The sequence below is a fragment of the Pogonomyrmex barbatus genome, unplaced genomic scaffold (genome assembly GCF_055798465.1).
Source record: "Pogonomyrmex barbatus isolate J1 unplaced genomic scaffold, ASM5579846v1 scaffold22, whole genome shotgun sequence".
Lineage (NCBI taxonomy): Eukaryota > Metazoa > Arthropoda > Insecta > Hymenoptera > Formicidae > Pogonomyrmex > Pogonomyrmex barbatus.
Window position 1 is genome coordinate 2,306,513 of NW_028297119.1, and position 18,213 is coordinate 2,324,725.

An 18,213-nucleotide genomic window follows, 5' to 3' on the forward strand; every position below is an offset into this window, starting at 1 on the left:
CGCGAGATCGTTTCTCTTCGTGAAGTTGGCGAAAGCGACCAGCTCAATTCCGCGTAACCATCGCGAGACTTCGTAAATCGCATCCATTTGCGGTCCATCCGGCAGGAAGCCGGACGACTGCAGCACACTACTATGAAAATAAAGAGAGGAAGAGGGAGAAAGAGAAAGAGAGAGAGGGGGAGGAGAGAGAGAGAGAGAGAGAGAGAGAGCGCGCTGGCGAACTAACATGACAATAAGCATTTCCGCATTCCGGCTAAATAACTTCTTTGCGTAATCCCATTGGAAGTTTCACAGAGAAAGAAAGAAAAAGAGGGAGAGAGAGAGAGAGAGAGAGAGAGAGAGAGAGAGAGAGAGAGAGAGAGAGAGAGAGAGAGAGAGAGAGAGAGAGAGAGAGAGAGAGAGAGAAAGAGACCCAGTATCGATGCAGCTTATCGGCGGCTTAGCTTTTAATGGAAGCGTCGACCACGCAAGCGCCAACCTGAAAGTTTATGGGGTAAAAAGGGACCTTCCGGACTGCGCCCTTCCCCCCAACTTCTCTCGTATTTTCAGTTCGCCCTTTCGAGCCATGACCACCATTTTACACGGAGCTCTCGGGTAACAGCTGAAACTGAAGCGTGTCGCGGAAAGTTAACGCGGTGAATGGCCGGTCACCTGATACAAAGAAAATCGAGGGCCTGTCTGGCAGTCTGTGGTCACGGGGCGAAAGGCATTGTTGCGGGATTGCGGGGAATCGAACGATCAATTGACTTTCCTAATTTTCCCGCGCGTCGCGCTGGCTTTAATGTAACGTCCGTCGCATTCGGCCTCCCTTTTCCACGTTGTCGATCTGTGCGACAGAGATAATTCTATTCGGTTGGTGATTACAAAGGCACGAGTCGGGCGGACGGGCAGGTGGATCACGAAATTACTCATTTGCCGTCATTTCCCGATGCGGGAGAGCAGAATGGCAAAATAAAATCACTGTGCAAAATGTGCAATAATGAGTTATTTTAGACAAATTATATTTATTTCATTATGACTACTAAATTCTGTGGTTGAAGTTCTTTTTTAGAATGCGTATAAACAAAGAGAATAAAATTTAAATTAATTTAATTATCGTACTTAATTATCGTATATAAATTAAATGAAGCGAAAGAGATTTTGTGTCACTGCGTTACACTATAGATAAAATACTTTGTTGCAAAAAGTAATGTAAAAATATTCTTTTGCAAATGTTAAATAGATAGATATTTAATTAGATATAATTAATATTTTTCAATGTAATATTTAACTTTACGTGTTATCTAAGTTCCAGTTTTAAATTTAAAAAATTTGTACATTTACTATTTGCTGTAAATTATTATAATAAGCCTGCGGAAATAATAAATGTAATAAATATATTTGTTACTAAACAAATATGGAGTGCAATAACGCACAATGTTCGTCATATTTTTATAATTGTAATATATAGTATTGTTACATTTAAAAAACTAGATATTGAAATAAACTAATCAATATTGCAACATTTACCATGTTTTGTAACAATATGGAACAGTTAGCAATAACATGTTATATGCATCAACATTTTGTTGCGCAATATTTTCTAAAACATGAAAAGTCTATTTCTAAATTTAAAATATAAATATTTTTATCTTTATATTTTCAGAGATTCTAAAGAAGAATAAATAAAACTTTAATATTTTTCAAAACACACGCAATGCGATCTCTTCCTTTAACTATATCAAAATCAGTATTGTGTCCAACTTGCTGACCTTATTTCCTTATTTCTTATGAATATGGTGAGATCTGACTTAAAACATTTTAGAAAGACATTGCAAAACTTTATAAGAATTTCTTATATCCTAAGCTAATAATCCTGGCTGTATGAGGACAAAGTTTATTGCATTACTCTTTCATGACATCTTAAAATCACACAACGTTTCTAAATATAAATAACTTTAAAAGTAATTTGATTTTAATCACATTAATTTTAAAAATGTTAGTATAATAAGACTGAAAAGTATATATACATCATAATCAAATAAATTCATTGTACAAATTCATCGTGATTGCGACTACTATTGAGGATTTATTTATATATTAATAGCATATGGGAATGCAAATAAATTCATCACAATTGCAGCAATCATACAACACAGGTCGAATTGATTGCGGAATTGGTGTTTAAGAATGAACGATTGCCGGGTTCGTTGTCTCCCGTGCTTCTGGCAGGGGATTGGATTCGGACAAAGCGAACTTAATCGCTAATTGAGTGAGAATAGTTATGAGAGCACAAATGGTCGGAACGATTGATGGACTTTCCTAGTTCGCTGCCCGCTGGCGGACATGTAACGATGGATTTAATGCGACTTTTCGTATATTTCCCGCCGACCCATATGTTCGCGCAAAACCGACTGCCAAAAGATGACCTCATTCATGCCCCCGATCACAATAGCGCGAAATGTGTCGCCGTTAAATGGGCTACAGGCTCGCGCAGAAAGCGCGTTCAATGGCACGACTACCGCCTCGTTAGCCTGTCGTTTAGGAATTATATATAATTTGAACCGTTACTATTATATGCGTACCACGCGCACTGCTTGGCGCTTTTATGGGCACGCGACAATCGATTATGAATTCTATTGGGTCTAACGACGAACGACTTTGTACTTAGCCGACTTTTCACCGTAAGTATTCAGCGACCGGAAGCAACATTACTCCCATTTTAGGGAGTAACAAAGGCGCGTTATATACACGATCTTTCATCGAGGAAGATTACTGTTGACGAAGATAATATTTACTCTCAAGCTGCATCAGAAATTCGTGTGTGTCTAAATGATATGGTATGATCTACTGTGTATACGCTTTAAAATTGCAACAACAAATGCAATAACTAAAAGATTTGTGCAGCAAATGCGGTAACTAAAAGATTTGTGTCTAAGCGGTCTGAGATGATTAACCGTGTGTGCGAGCTTTAGAATTGCAATAATTGAAATGTATAAAGATATAAATTTGTAATTTGTAATCACACATATCTGGCAGATACCGGATCGCCTGTTTTGCTCCTTATCAAACTTGGTAACTCTAAATATCTCGTGGAACTCGCTGAAGGACATTACGGAACTCGGATTTCAAGATGTCAGCGAAGAAAAAATATCCGAGAAGCATCCGAGATGTCGTATATTCAATATTTATAGATATATCATATACTTAGATCATATACTTATAAATAAATCATTACTCATTTAAGAAAAATAAATAAAGCTAAAAAGAAATAACAAAAATATTTTATAATGCATTTTTAGTATTACATCGTGCATGTTATTCTTTTAGATTACTCTAATTAAATAAACAATTATTTAAATCGGTTTCCATATCACAAATAATTTTTATATAAAAACGTTGTTTTGTGCAGTAATAAACAATGATAGCACTATCGAATATTTCGAAATCTACTGGACATTTCGATATGCAATAGATATTCATATGCAAATATTCACTGGATATATGTAACTATGTAGAAGATCGATTCAAAGTTATTGTAAAACCATTTCTAGATTTGTAACATTGAGCCGATTCTTTATCGAATTTAATCCTGTTCCACGAATTAAATGAATATGAAGTTTGATATTATAAAATACTTCAGTATATTATATTTTTTTCCTGGTAAATCTAAATGATTCCATGCAAACGTAAAGTAAAAAATTTTTGGCACACACTGTTTTATGACACTAGCGGGTGTGCTATTCCAAAAACTATTCTAAAAACAACTGTTTTTTCTCTTTCTCTCTTACCTAAATAACGGCAGCTCTACGTCCATTGATGATGCACTGGAGGTGGCGGTGGTGGCGGCAGAGGCAGGGGTCTCTCTAAAACGGGAACGGGGGACACATCCGGCATGGCAAACCTCAGCTTCTGCCAGAACAACTTGTCCCCCCATACCAGCACGGTGTGCGACGAAATTCTTTTTTTAAGATCGGCGTCGAGATCCCGCGGGCACACACCGCCCACCAGAAGCAAAATCACCGAGCGACCCTTTCCCTTGAGAGCGTCCCTCAGAGCCGCCTTGAATTCAAACCTGGACCATTCGCCGTGCAGAAAGTTCTTCGACAATACGAGAATGGTGCGCCTCGAAGAGTCAGCCGCTTCGGCTACAGCGTCGGCGACGTTGCTGCCAGCGCCGAGATCTCGATAATGCAAGCACAGCCTATACGAGGTCTCAAGACCTGGCACAAGAATTGTCGAGACGAAGGCCTCGTCGACCGCAGAATAGGAGATATAGGCGTCGAACGGTTTCTCCTGATCTTCGAAGGCTGCGGTCTTGTAGCACGCCCGCAGACCGCATCTGCTCGCGGCCCAAGTCCTCAAGGTACGACGATGTCTGATTGCGCCGCACACGAACGCCACCGCCGCGAAAATCAGCACGACAGTGGTGAGCAACAGCGGGAGATAAGCCTCCAGCGGATGTGTCTCGACGACGGAGGTTGCGCCCCTTAATGCCGCGCAATTCATGACCGATCCATTCGCCGGAAGAGTTATGGGCACGCCGAGAGAACAGGTGACGCTATGCCAGTCGTTGATCTTCGCCCGGTTACGGGACATCCACTCCCGCACGCGATCCAGATATGAACATTCGCAGTTCCACGGATTACTGGACAGACCGATGTCGACTAGGTATGGATTTTGACCTAGTTGCCAGAGCGCGAAAGTGCCAAGCCGATTGTTCTCCAAACGCAAAACTTCGAGCTGACGTAGCGGCAAGAATGTACCGTTATCGATGTATGTTAACAGATTATTCTGCAGATAGAGCTCCTTCAGATTTTCCAACGGCACTAACTCCACTCCATTGAGCACGCTTATCTTGTTGTTTTCCAGATGAAGCACGACCAGCCGCTTCAGACCGCTGAAAGTATGATTGCGGATCGCGATAATGTTGCTGTCGTTCGCATAAAGAATTTGTAAATTCTTCCGTCCGATAAACGAATGGGAATTCAATTCTCCGAAATTGTTCCCGTCGAGATAAACCTCTGTCGCGTCCATTGGCAATCGACCCGGCAGGATTTTATAGCCAGAGCTGGAACAGTCAACGACATTCGCCGACCAGGACTGATCGTGATAACACGTGCAATTTGTTGGGCACGTCATCTCGCAATCGCAGGCATCGAAATCACAGCAGTGGCAGAGAGCGAAACAATGCGTCTTGTAAGTACACAAGAATTGCGAAGATTTGGCCTCCAATAGTGGTATGAACGACTTGTGACGGTCGTAAGGTAACCTACAGTAAACGGACTCGAGATCCATCACCCTCGGATGCTGTCTCAGCGTAAGCGAATTGATCCTCTGTAACCACTCCGTGGTGCAGTCGCATATAAAGGGATTTCCGCCGATGTAGAATTCCGGAAGTTGTCTGTTAGATGGCACCTGAGTAAGCTGGAACGCCGAGAGGTTCATCTTGACGATCAGATTCGCGTAGAGATCCACTCGGGTGAGATTCGTCTTCACGGAAAATGTCTGCGGCTCCACGGATGATATCTGGTTATCATTGACGAACAGTAGCTCGATGGAATCCGGAATCGATCGGGAGTGTATCCTCGTTAGTCTGTTAAATGACACATCAAGTGTCTGCAATCTCATATTCCGTGGCGCGACGCCAAGATCCGTAATAAAATTTTTATGTAGATCCATCCACTGTAATTTCTCAGGGAGGTAGCTGTAATCAAACTGCGTGATCATGTTGTCAGATATGTTCAGCCACAGAAGACCGGGCGCACTTGCGAAGATGCCGGACATGTCGTCCAATAAATTTGAGTCCAGTCGAATCGCTTGAAGCGCCGGATTGGCGGCGAAAGCACCATCCTCCACGAATACGATTCTGTTCCTGGCCAGATTTAAGATCTGCAACGCCGGCAATTCCACGAGATCCTCCTGCGTGACATTAGTGATCTCATTGCCGATCATTCTTAAACCGTACAGGCTTGACATTCCTCGGAAACCGGGCTTATTCAGGCTTCTGATCTGGTTCTCGCCCAGATCGAGGGTCCGCAATATCCTCATGTCTTTTAGCGCCACTGGTATACTCTCAAGATTGTTGCCGGACAGGTTTAAATCTTGCATGCTCGAGCAGTTCCGAAAGGCGTCCGGATGAATTCCCTCGAGCAAATTGGAATCCAAGGCCAGCAGCGAGAGCGCGAATAATCCGTTTAGAGAGTAAGCATCAAGATAAGTCAAACGATTATGAGCTAATTCGAGAGTATGTAGATTGCTCATCGGCGAGAAGGTGTCCGCTGGTATCATGTCTATCTCGTTAAATTGGAGATTTAAAATCTGCAAAGTGTAAAGATCTTTGAAGATCGCTGGATCCAGCTTGCTGATCCGATTGTGAGACAGGTTCAGGAGTACGAGGCGTATCAGTCCAGAGAATGTTCCCGAATTCAACCACGAACTGGTCAGGACGTTTCGTGACAGATCGAGAGCGACCAGTTGATTCATATCAGCCACCAAACCAGCCAGCGCTCTGATGGAGTTGTTTTGCAATCGCAGCTCCTTCAGTGACTTTGTCGCGTCTCGAAACAGCGTCATCGGCAAAGCAACGATTTTGTTTCCAGACAGGTCGAGGCTCTCGAGGGATCTAAGTCCGTGTAGAGCATCGTCGGCTACCATGGAGATAGCGTTACTGGACAAATTCAATACTCGAAGACGTTTCAACGATGAGAATCCGTTCATTGGCAACACGGAGATTTGATTGTTCGACACGTCCAATGATTGCACATCCAGGGAACACGGGAGTGGAGCCGGTGTTGATTCCAATTGACGTCTCGGATGCTTCTCGGATATTTTTTCTTCGCTGACATCTTGAAATCCGAGTTCCGTAATGTCCTTCAGCGAGTTCCACGAGATGTTTAGAGTTACCAAGTTTGATAAGGAGCAAAACAAGCGATCCGGTATCTGCCAGATATTATTCCACGACAGGTCGAGTTTCTCGATTTGCGGCGTATTGTCGAAAGCGCCGCTTTCCAGCTCCAGACTGTACTTGGTCTTGCGTTCGTTTAGCGTTCTAACGGTTAGATTACGGAGATCACGCAGACCGCTGAGTAACTTGGCCGGCCAGTGAACCAGCTTGCATCCGGTCAACTTCAACGATCGCAGCCGCCATAAGTGAAGGAAACTGTCTACGCTGAGTACGCCATTGTCGTCTTCCAGATCGGAGTCCTCGCAAACGATGTTCATAGAGGTCACGTACTCGCTCGTGGCCTGAGAAAAGTTCGTCCTGAGCGAGTCGTTGCCCGCGTAACGATGTACGCAAGTGAGCGCGCCATCCTGGCGTGAATCCCACGAACAATAGTCGGGTAGATCGAGCTTCGGCGGTAGCTCGCTGGTCACGGCGAGCACGTGGTATACTGGTACGAGCAGACAGTAATAAGCCAACGACAGCGACAACGATCTTCTCCCGGGACCTTCGTGCCGACCGACGAGCCCACGCATCTTTAGTGAACTCGTTGCCTGCGTTTGGTACCGGTTCTCTGTCTTCTGATCATCACACGCGACCGCGTCACGCGTTACCGGTTATTATCCACCGCGTTGCGTGTGTCTATTTACGCGACAACTCGAGAGTTCGATTGAGATGTGTCACTGTGAAAACCGCTCCGTTGCGGTACAAGATTCACTCCGAATCGATTAGCGGTGAGCGTTTACGGACTGACATCAAACGCTCACTGTTAGATCGTAACGACGGTCGACAGATCGTAAGTAGAATCTCGAAATCGCAATTATTATCACGCAGCTTTAACTTATATCTGAGATTGTTTACACTACGAGATCACTTGATTTAAAAGCGTCGAATGATTTTTTTCGGCGCAGCGAAGTTACTTCATATAATTGGTACGTTTCCTTACGGACGAAGGTAAACTATATTCTATCGTTCGCGGTCGCGCTCTCTCTTTCTCTCTCTCTCTCTCCAAATTCCGTATTTGATTCCGACTTAGTTCTTTTAGGACGATCGACAATGATTACCGAATCACGTCACGTCAAAATCGCTTAACAGGCATCAATCCTGTATCAGAATGTTATCCGCTTTCGGTGATTCGCTGACAAACTAATGTCACGTCTCGCTACGACATCCCGCATTCCGACGAGGGGGACGTGCCCTGTTATCCGCGCGTCATTGTCGTCTTGTGCAAACTCCTCGAACCGCGTCCCGAGATGTGCCATTACAAAATCCCGCGCATCACACTACTTCCTCGATGTCGAGCGAACGCGCTCCAGTTCTTGATAAGAGTTCATTGAAAAATTAGTCAGATTTCAAGCTCCTAGAAGAACGAAAATCGCTGCGCGTTGATTATGGAAGGGGACGAAAAGGATAACGATAAGAGAAAAGGATGATTCTCTAGCCAATCTAAAGATCCGCGGCGATAAAACGACAACGACGACGACGACGACGACGACGACGACGGAGGGCAGACAGACACAGGCAGAGATCGGAGCGGAGATCGTCTCCGTACGACGGCGGGAACCGCTCGGTACGACGGCAACCGTACGACTGACGAGCGAGATCTCCTCGGCATCTAACTCGACGCAGCGTCCACCAATCGTTTCTACCCCCACCGAGACCGGTGGCGGCAGCACTCACACATAGCGGCGGCGAGCGGCGGCACCCAAGTGGAGTGAGCACGCGCCTACCGCAGGACCTCGGGGTAGGACGAGAAACGCGTTCTGCGTTTCGTACGCGAAGCGGCGCGGCGTCTTTCTTGCGCGTATATACGCGTGCCCCTCGCACGCATACGGCCGTTACCATTACACGCGATCGACGTACGAACGCGTGATACGAGCGACGGGCGTGTAGAGAGGAGAGAAGAACGCGAGCGGACATTGCACGCAACCTGTCTGTATCTTCTCGCCGGTCCTCCTGGTCGGGGACCAGCGACAGGGCCAGAGACTGGGGACACGGTTTATCGGAAAAAAAAAACCATCGACACTTTGCTCGTTATTAGAGTCGACAAAAAAATATCGATATCCATGCCGGCCGGCTCGAAAAAGGAAAATATCGATGAATATCGCTATCGTCGATACGAGTAAATATCGAGAAAGTAAGGGGATGCTCCTATTCTCGTTCGCATTTTAACATTCTCACGTGCGTAAATATTCGATACCGCGTGTCTTTAAATCTGAATTCTATCTGGGAAAATGAAACAATTAAACGTTACAAAGTTGCGTTATAAAGTTTTCTTAATGAAAATTCTTTTATTTGAAGAATGCGTGACGTTGCGCCATAATACACAGCACAGTCGTTTGATACGGTCAGAACCGAGCTTCCATAGATATCCCTATCCCAGAATACCTATCCCCTTCTCGAAATGTCCAAGCGAAACGCAAAGCGACAGTAGACAAAAGATGTGAACTAGCTGCACGTCCGAAACTAGCTCGAGCATTACGTGAGTCGTCGTGGACGATCCTCGACGACAACAGAGAGACGGCGGGTGTCTTGCGCCATGTCCTTGCCAGTCGTCTCTCCATCTCGCTTGAGATCTCATTCGAGAAGGAAAAGAGCCTTCGTCTGTGTGTTCATAGGAGAAACTGTTCCAGTTGGGAAGAGGGCGGAGGACCACGCGAGCACGTAGCGTGCTCGTCTCTCCACGCACACGCAGCGCATACTCATCCCGGCTGCCGCTCAGCATCACTTGAAGGATGCACACAGGGAAGTTGGCGAATGACCGAGCGAGCGAGAGAGAGAGAGAGAGAGAGAGAGAGAGAGAGAGAGAGAGAGAGAGAGAGAGAGAGACGGAAGGAAGGACGGGTAGATAGCCGGCATGTGCACGACTTTGCGATTCGATTGCCGAACTTGCACGAAGAACCGCGAACCGGTCTTTCCTTCCCCTTGCGCCTTGTGGAGACGCGACGCGTTTCTTCTGGACTCACGACATTCGGAGCATCCACCCCGGCACCGATCACCGGTAGTAAAAAGAATTCGATCAATTTTTAAATGGCCGCCGAACCAGCACTGCTCTCTTTCCTCGTCTTTCTCTCTCTTTCAGTCTTCCTTTCCTTTCCTCCCTCTCTCTCTCTCTCTCTCTCTCTTTCTTTCTTATTCCTTACCATTTCATATCCTCGCCCCCGCTTCGGAAATCGACAAACAACATTCGTCCGCTTTCTCCGAGGTACTTTCGATCTGCAGATCGCGGAGCAGATCGAGAGAGCTCCAAATACGTCCGATGCTCAATAAGCCTCGTTGATTCATGCCCGTTCGGCCGACAAGCGACTTTCGACTTGATCGATGGGAACTCGAAATAGTTTGTAACTTGGTAGCCACGGTCGCGTTGCGGTTTCGACTTCGCAGAATATATTCGCGCGCCTCATCTCCCCCTTGACCCCCGCTTCGTCTCGTCGGTCGGCCTGCGCTCCGCTGGTTTCGCCCTCGAGGAAGCGAGCATTAATTCATATTAAGTGTCACTTAATCGGGAACTTCGACGGGAAATAAGCGTCGGACCATATCCCTTTCTCACCTCCCCCTCCCTCCTTTCTGCGTCCCTTCTCGTTCCGTATCGGATGTTTGTAGCACGATACGAAAAGACGGATCGCCCGCTTAATTGATGCATAGGCGAGATATAAAAGAGACTTGCTGTATCTGCCGGAGGGTTCCTTCCGGAAAATTGTGAGTTATTAACCGCGTGGTATATTTGTAGAAAGAAGATCGTCCGCCACTTTTCCTTCGTCTTTTATAATGAGCAGGACGTGACTCAAAGCAAAGATATTTATAACCTAAAATATCTAATGATATTTTATACTCCGATTCCTTACGCTAGAGGGACGAATTACGAAGCGTTTGTAGAAAACAGAGCTTTAAAAGCTCAAAAAACAAAAGCTTACTTTATAGCCTTCTTTATTTCAGAATCAAGTTTTTTATCAGGCGTTTCGAATTAAATTTTCAATAACCACAATTATGAAAAAAGATATCAATTGTGATATAATTTATAATTTCTCAAAGTATAGTAAATCCGAAAGTACACGTAATTTGTTCAATTGTAATATACTAATTGGTGTATAAAAATAATTCATAAAATATATTTATATTCTAGCAATGTTAGATAACTTGCGGCTGAACAAACGTTCGTAATAAGTAATAACAAAGCGATTATGTTTATCGATGCGGACGCGACTTATTTCGCGTACATAAACGCTTTCCAACGTCTCGTGTCGGAAAAAGATCAAACGCTTCCTCGAAGTGCAATTAATTTGTCGCTCCATTACGCGGGGGTTCTTCTTGAAGTCAGGTTTAATTAAAATCGTTATAACGGCGATCGTGGATCGTTATAGCTCCAATAATAGGCGCCGACGAGATATCCGACGAGTTTTCTCCCGGGCAAAAATATACGCAGACTTACTCCGGGTGCTTTCTAGAAACGAACCTATTATTTCTCAGCACACGTCTGCTTCGTTATCAACTAACGTTAGAACAGACTTGCAGTATTAAAAACGCTTGTCGGTTACGCTGTATATTATACCTTCAAAATTAAACTTGGCACATCGCGAAATATCCACGTCCTAGTTGCTGAACAAATCGAGATTAAATAGCATCATTTTCTTTCAAGAAACACCGTAAAATTTTAGTACGCATCAAAATTAAAATTTAAAAGATTTTTAATATCACGATTGACGTAATCTACACTACAATAATATTACTTTAAACGCGAGATATAATTCGCATTATTCACTTCGAACGTCACTCATCCCATTTCTACTTTGCAACTATAACGCAACGCGAGTTTTTCAGTGGTAATCCAAAAATGATTCTACCTTGCTAATTCTCGTTAAGAGAAAACTTTCCCATCCGATTCGGAAATCAATTAGTGGCAGATTCAGTTTCCACGTAAGAGGCGAGTCGCGCGTCACCGATGCGCAATCTTATCGTCCGGAATAGCGCCTGGAAATGGCGGAGAAAAAGAAGTTTTAATTAAACCTAGAATAAGAGTTTAATCGAGCAAGAGGGATTAATTGCCCGGGAGGGGAATTAAAACGACCGTAGGGTCAAAGGAAGCTGGCCAGTCTCTTCCGCGCGCGGCGGTCTCGCGCGACTTCTGAAATACCTCAGGCAAAGCCATCCGTATAAATATGCGCGTGAAATCTCGCTGCGAATGTTCTATTATGTCTAATTAACGGGACGCCTGACTTCACGCGCACAATGAACGCCGGCATGGATCCCGCTTTTCATTTTCGAGCTATCTCGTCCTATCAAATTCTTCTAATTCCTGGCGATCCGTGGGCGAAACGCGGCTTCTTTGTGCGAAGCACGCTACAATGAACAACGGCGTATTTAAAAGAACCTTGTGACCGTCTCTCTCTCTCTCTCTCTCTCTCTCTCTCTCTCTCTCTCTCTCTTTCTCTCGAAAGAGAGCTTCACTAGCGAGCGCTCCCCCTGCACGCCATGAATTAACTGTATAACTCTCGCCAGGCCACGTCCATTTTTTACCGTCTTATATTTTTTTATCGAATAAATCCCATTTCGCGATTCCCAAGAGGGCGCCGTGCGCGCGCGCAGCTGATGAGAGCGTAAAAATAGCCGGCCATTGGTTTTGCGAATCATTTTTAGCGTTTCACCGCGCAGTCACCGTCAGATTTTACCCGAGTATTGTTCGATGCAGTGGCACCGTAGCACAACATATACTATGTCAAACAATAGTATGCTTTACGGTGATTCGATTTATATCGGATTTTTTGCCGTGTTACACATCAGGCGCGCCGTGTGGCCACGATATGTCGAAGTCTCGTGCAAAATAGATTCGCGTCCGTTGCCAAACAAGTCTATCACTGCCAACGCGAACGGAAAATACATAGAGAGAATCCGTTGTTAATACGATGACATGTTACTGGATTTTATTTTTACCGTTATACTGCTTAATTTCTCGATGACACAGTCGCATTAAAAAATTTATATATTTGCATTCCTTCAGGTGGGTTTCATTGAATCTCGCAGTGTGACTACGATAAAATTTATGATTAATATTAGAGAAATTTAGAGAAATTGTTTCAATCAATTTAAAGTCAAGCTTCCTTTAAAATAAAACGATGCAGGCTAAAGAGTAATAAACAGAGTTTTTTTTTTCAGAAACTGAGCACGATCTTTTCGAGATTAACTCAGAATTAAATATAAATAATAAAATTTCAATCTTCTGCAGTTAACTTGAAGCAGACTTCGCAGAATCCTAATTTAAGACTTAATTTAATTTAATTTTAATTTAAGTTACAATGTTTAATATTGACTAATGGAAAACAGGAAAAACGTCCACCCAATTAACTCTAAATTAGTCAAAGAATTTCCTTCTACGAAGTATAAACCTAATTCTTGAAGCACTCTACATATATGGTTTCTCACCTCTGTGTCATCATGATAATCTATTTCTACATTCCAGCTACAATTCGCCAATTGACTTCTCGGTTTACAATTAGCAAAGGGTTTAGTCTGCTTTAATAATTAATTTTATGTGTTATATCCGTTATTAGTTTTGCATGTCGCGAAATGTTACGAGAACGAACGACTTTAGAGGGACTACAATAAAAAAAGCTCTCTAAGCGGGCGCCACGAGAAATCGCCGATACGAAAGCAATCGGCAATCAGTTCGCGACTGTCTTTCAATAACGGAGAACGCCCGATGGTGGTATTTACAATTTATCGAAAGTTCGTGACGCGCCATAGAACGCTCGCCGGAAAGGGCGAGCAGTAAAGGAGAATTGAAAGCTCCGCTCGGTACAATAAAGTATCGGAATTTACAGAACGGGCTCTCCGCGACCGTGCCACGCCGCGACTTTTACTTCTCGAATAAGTCGAGCCGTCGCGACGCGCGTTATTAAAGCGTATTATTCAAGTATTTGCTGTTTCAATATGCAAATTGACGGGCAAGATGCCCCGCGGACCGAAAAGCGTCGCCCTTCTTTAAAGAGAAGAACCGCGAGGGGGCGGGAGGGAGGAGATGGCAAATACGGACACGCGAGCGCGTAATACCATTCTTTTCAAATGAGAGCGCGGAGAGAGGAGGAAGGAGAGGGAGAGAAGAAGGAGACTTAAAGACGTGCAATTTTCGTGCGCGCGGTATGCTCCGTGGGAGCGCGCGTGCACGCGCAGAAAGTACACCGGCGAAAAGTTTCTCGGGAATAAAGGGAACTGCCGCGGCCAACACTTTCAAACGACCGTATTTCGACCGGTATTATCCGCGAGGAACGGGTGGAGAGAAGCGAGCTGCCGGATGCCGCAAAATGAGACAGGCACTTCCCTCCCGAGGGGAGGGAGCCCGGGAGTTCTTCTTAAGGAGATTGACCATCAACGTCGAACAAAGTCCGGAACCGCAATGCCACTCAACGGCGTAGACACCGATCCGCGCGCCGTTCCGGGTCTACCGGGAACGGAACGGTGCACGGAACTTTGATCCCGCCTTAAACGAATCCGCGAAAATTGCATTGTTGCGCTGTAGCGCAATTTGCCCGCGTGCCGACTATGACCTCATATCCGCCGGTTTCCGGTGAACTTTTCGCCGTCGAGAATCGCGGTGGCAAACCAGCTATTTAAGTTTGCCCCCCCATAAATCTTATTAACGTTATATAGAAATTTTTATGTACTTCGTAAAACGCACAGCGGACGCAATAAGTGTTCATTTTAATCCTCTAATATCGTGTAAAAGAATGTTATCTTATATTTTCTGCGCTACTTCGACGAAATTTTTTCTCTCGCTAATAAGAATTTAAAAGATCCGTTAATGAAAAATTGTACAGAAATGCAATTGGAGAGATTTGGTGTTGGAATGGGACTTTAGATTACATATGTAATATTATTGATCACTCGTTTTATTTCCGGCAAGTAAAAAATGTATCTTGTTAAAATTGTTATGCAAAAGAAAGAATAAATCTTTAAGAGATCGAGCCACAATCGTAGCAATTTTTTACTCCGATTCGATCGTTGCAATTTAGATCAATTCTGAGAATGACGCTCTTTTTGTTAGAACCGCGTATCCCTACATCGAATTCCAACTGTCTACTTTGCTCGGTCGTACATTCGTTCGATTTAAATCGATTCGTTTGTGTGATGCAGCCCGTTTGAGTTTTCTTTTCCGACGAAAATAAACAGCGGAAACCGAACTTTGCGCTAATTAAAACGATCTTTATTAAATTAAATTGCCAGTTTTATTTTTTCTCTCTTCTTTAAATATTAAAAAATATTAGATACTTTTAAATTATATGTTTTCGAACGCGCAAATTCAATTAAAAGATTTAATGTAAAAAAAAAATGAAGATTAGAGTAAATTTATCTAGATATAAAATAAAATTAGAATCTTATAGATTTCTACCAGACTTTTTAGAAAAAGAATGCGTTTTATAATATAAAAATAGTAATTGCACGAAATTAGTTATTTAAAGTATCCCATAATTTTATACATAATTTTAAATGTTAAAGATGTAATAAGCATATATTTTTCTTAAGCATTAAAAATTAAAATTATATTAGTTTCAATCCCTGATAGTGAGGAAGAGGGATTTGAGATGATATTAATTTTTACTTAAATATAAAGGTATTACATATAGAGAATAGAAGGAATTTAAAAGAATTGTTGTACTTTGAATAGACAGTTTTCAATAAGACTGCATTGCGTCTTTTGCTTAAGGAAACTGGTAACGTTTCCGCCGGCCAATCTTTCCAACAATTCAGAGATTGCGCAGCGGTGCGCACAGATCGAACTCGAACTCTGTCGGAAGACGACTTTTTTTTAGTAGTCATTCTAGATCGTTAATTTGAGGTATAGAGAGTCCAACGTCGAGAATGCAAGTATAGAGCGTATGTACGTGGTCCGGTTTCAATGCGATGGAGATCCCTTTCAAGTTGCACCGGCAGAACCTGAACGACATTTAACCGGAAACTTGATATCGGTGGACATTCACCGTTGTGAGTTCTTTCAATTGATTGTGCCCGGCACGACAATAAGGATCAGCGACATCGTGAAGCGTATCGTGGGGCGGAAGAAACGGTAGTAAGCAGGCTGTAAACGCGAGAAAACCGGAGCGGAGCGAGCTTGTCGCTCTTTGTGTATAATCGTGTCACTTTGTGTCGAACGGTCTGAATATTTCAATCAACCGATTACTCGCCAATCGAGAAAGAAAATCGAGAAAATACCGTGGATTATGGAAAAGGGAGGAAAATAAAAAATAATAAAGCTTCTATTAATTAATTGTCGATGGCGAAAAACCAGCGATTCCGCTGATGACTTCGGCTTTTAACTATCGGAGATTCACGTGTCGGTCGAGCGTGTTCGGCTTGAATATTCAAATCGCTTTTCAATGCGAACGCTGACTGAACGATGTTGCGCATCCCGCCTCTATCCGGCAGGGACGTGAATCAATGAGCTTCCATTATTATTTACTTCGGAAGATTGATCATCCCGAGTTTTTAACGTTCTTATCAACGTCCCGTGGTGAGCGGCGAATATCGAATGCTGCCGAATTGAGGCAATTATCCGCGTGATTTATTATTACGTGTCGCGACAATTTCACGTGTATTGAGGCAGTGTGCATACCAAAGATACATTCTTATAATACTATAAATATTCACCGATCACGTATTATATTATAAAATAATTTAAGTTCAAATATCATCAAAGATTTAATAAATGTTGCAAGTACTAAAACCGGAAAATTAGTTTTAAATTTAAGTACATACTTGAGGTATGTAATATATGTGTTTAATTGTATATTTAAATTTTTGTAATTCGCTTTTAATGATATCTAGATATTGCAATACCGAAATCTAGTTTACAATAGTAATTATACATTTTCAAGTGTTAAAAGAGTTCACAATCTAAGAGCTAAAAATCTCAAAATAGTACATAGTTTATGTAATGTAATATTGTCGTGACTACAACGTAAAGCAATATCGGATTTATGTACTATCTTCGAACATGATCTCAGCAATGTCAATTGCAGATTGGAGTGATAACGTATTGACACTTGGATACCCAGATGTCAATACTAGATGTCTGTAATCAGATTCATGAGAAATGGAATGGGATTTATTATAGATAAATATTCTAAAATCCTTGCATCACTATTCAAATTTTATGTGATATAAAAAGACATTATGTATCTATTGCAAAAGAAGTGTCCTATAAATTTTATGATGAGAAATTTTTACCGTTAGGCCTACAAAATCTTACAGCTTTTGGTGGAAAATAAATCAATATTTGATGGATACGATCTTGAATGAATTTCGCGCGAATTCTCGTTTAAATAAAAATAAACACCAGCGGCGCACATAGCAAAGTTTCATTAAGTTTTCGAAAAGCTCGCTTAATGTTTGTCTTTGAAAGAACCAGTTCGTGGAACAAACAAACCGTCCCACGGGGGTAAAATGAGCTGCGCGTGCATGAAAGCAAGGCTTTTCTATATTTTGAAAATGTAGAAAAGAGGTATACTCGGCGACAACAACGCTTAAAGAAAAAAACGAAAGTATTCTCGAAAAAGCTCGCAAAGATATTAAATATGGAAAGAAGTTAAACTACACGGTTTGTAAATGCGCACGTATTTCGAAAAAGATCACGCTCTGCATTTTAAACGCGCTTTCTCGTCGTACATAAATTTATATGATTTGACGCTTGTATGTCGCGCATACTCGAGAATTATGTTAAACATTTCGCGAACATTTGTCAAATATAAGTGAGAATGGAAAATTATTAAAAGGATAATTACGTGCCAAATATATTCGACGAATGAGATTCTCCAATAAATAAAAAATGCCTTTATAACGCGATAACATTAACTGGAGTAATTGAGAGTCTCGTGTAAATGAAATAGCACGATAATTTTCCAATGATAAAATGCATATTGTTATTGTTCAATTCTTTTTTTTTTATACAACAGTTATACACTGTTATTATATATATATATATTTTTAAATTACACATATAGCTATCAGTCTTATCATTAAAAAGTTTTTTCATTTATCTATGATCTCAATTACTTAATGCTACCCTAATTAGACGGGAAAGAAAAACACTGAAGAACAAATTCAAAATGTGATTGGCGTAGTTAAAAGCAAACTTTCTTTGATACAAATCGGTAATTACTCTTCTCGTTTTGTTAATAAGCTTAACACTTGCTCGTCTTTCATCGCCGTAATCCGACGCGACGGCTGACCCCGATATAGAATTTCATAGACAACAGACGTTGTCGGAACGTCGGTAGATCGCGCTATCCAGCATTAAATATTAC

The 18,213-nt window shown here is 42.5% G+C and overlaps 1 protein-coding gene across 1 annotated transcript in view; it reads right to left on the reverse strand.

Annotated features, from left to right (window-relative positions):
- Toll-6 (Toll-like receptor 6) overlaps nucleotides 1-8,535 on the reverse strand; it is a 52,259-nt gene extending 43,724 nt beyond the window's left edge. Inside the window, exon 1 of the mRNA XM_011644082.3 lies at nucleotides 3,771-8,535. Within this exon, the coding sequence (XP_011642384.2) occupies nucleotides 3,787-7,458 (3,672 nt within the window). The 5' untranslated portion in view covers nucleotides 7,459-8,535 and the 3' untranslated portion in view covers nucleotides 3,771-3,786. The remainder of the gene's footprint in view (nucleotides 1-3,770) is intronic.
- Between the last annotated feature and the right edge of the window lie 9,678 nt (nucleotides 8,536-18,213).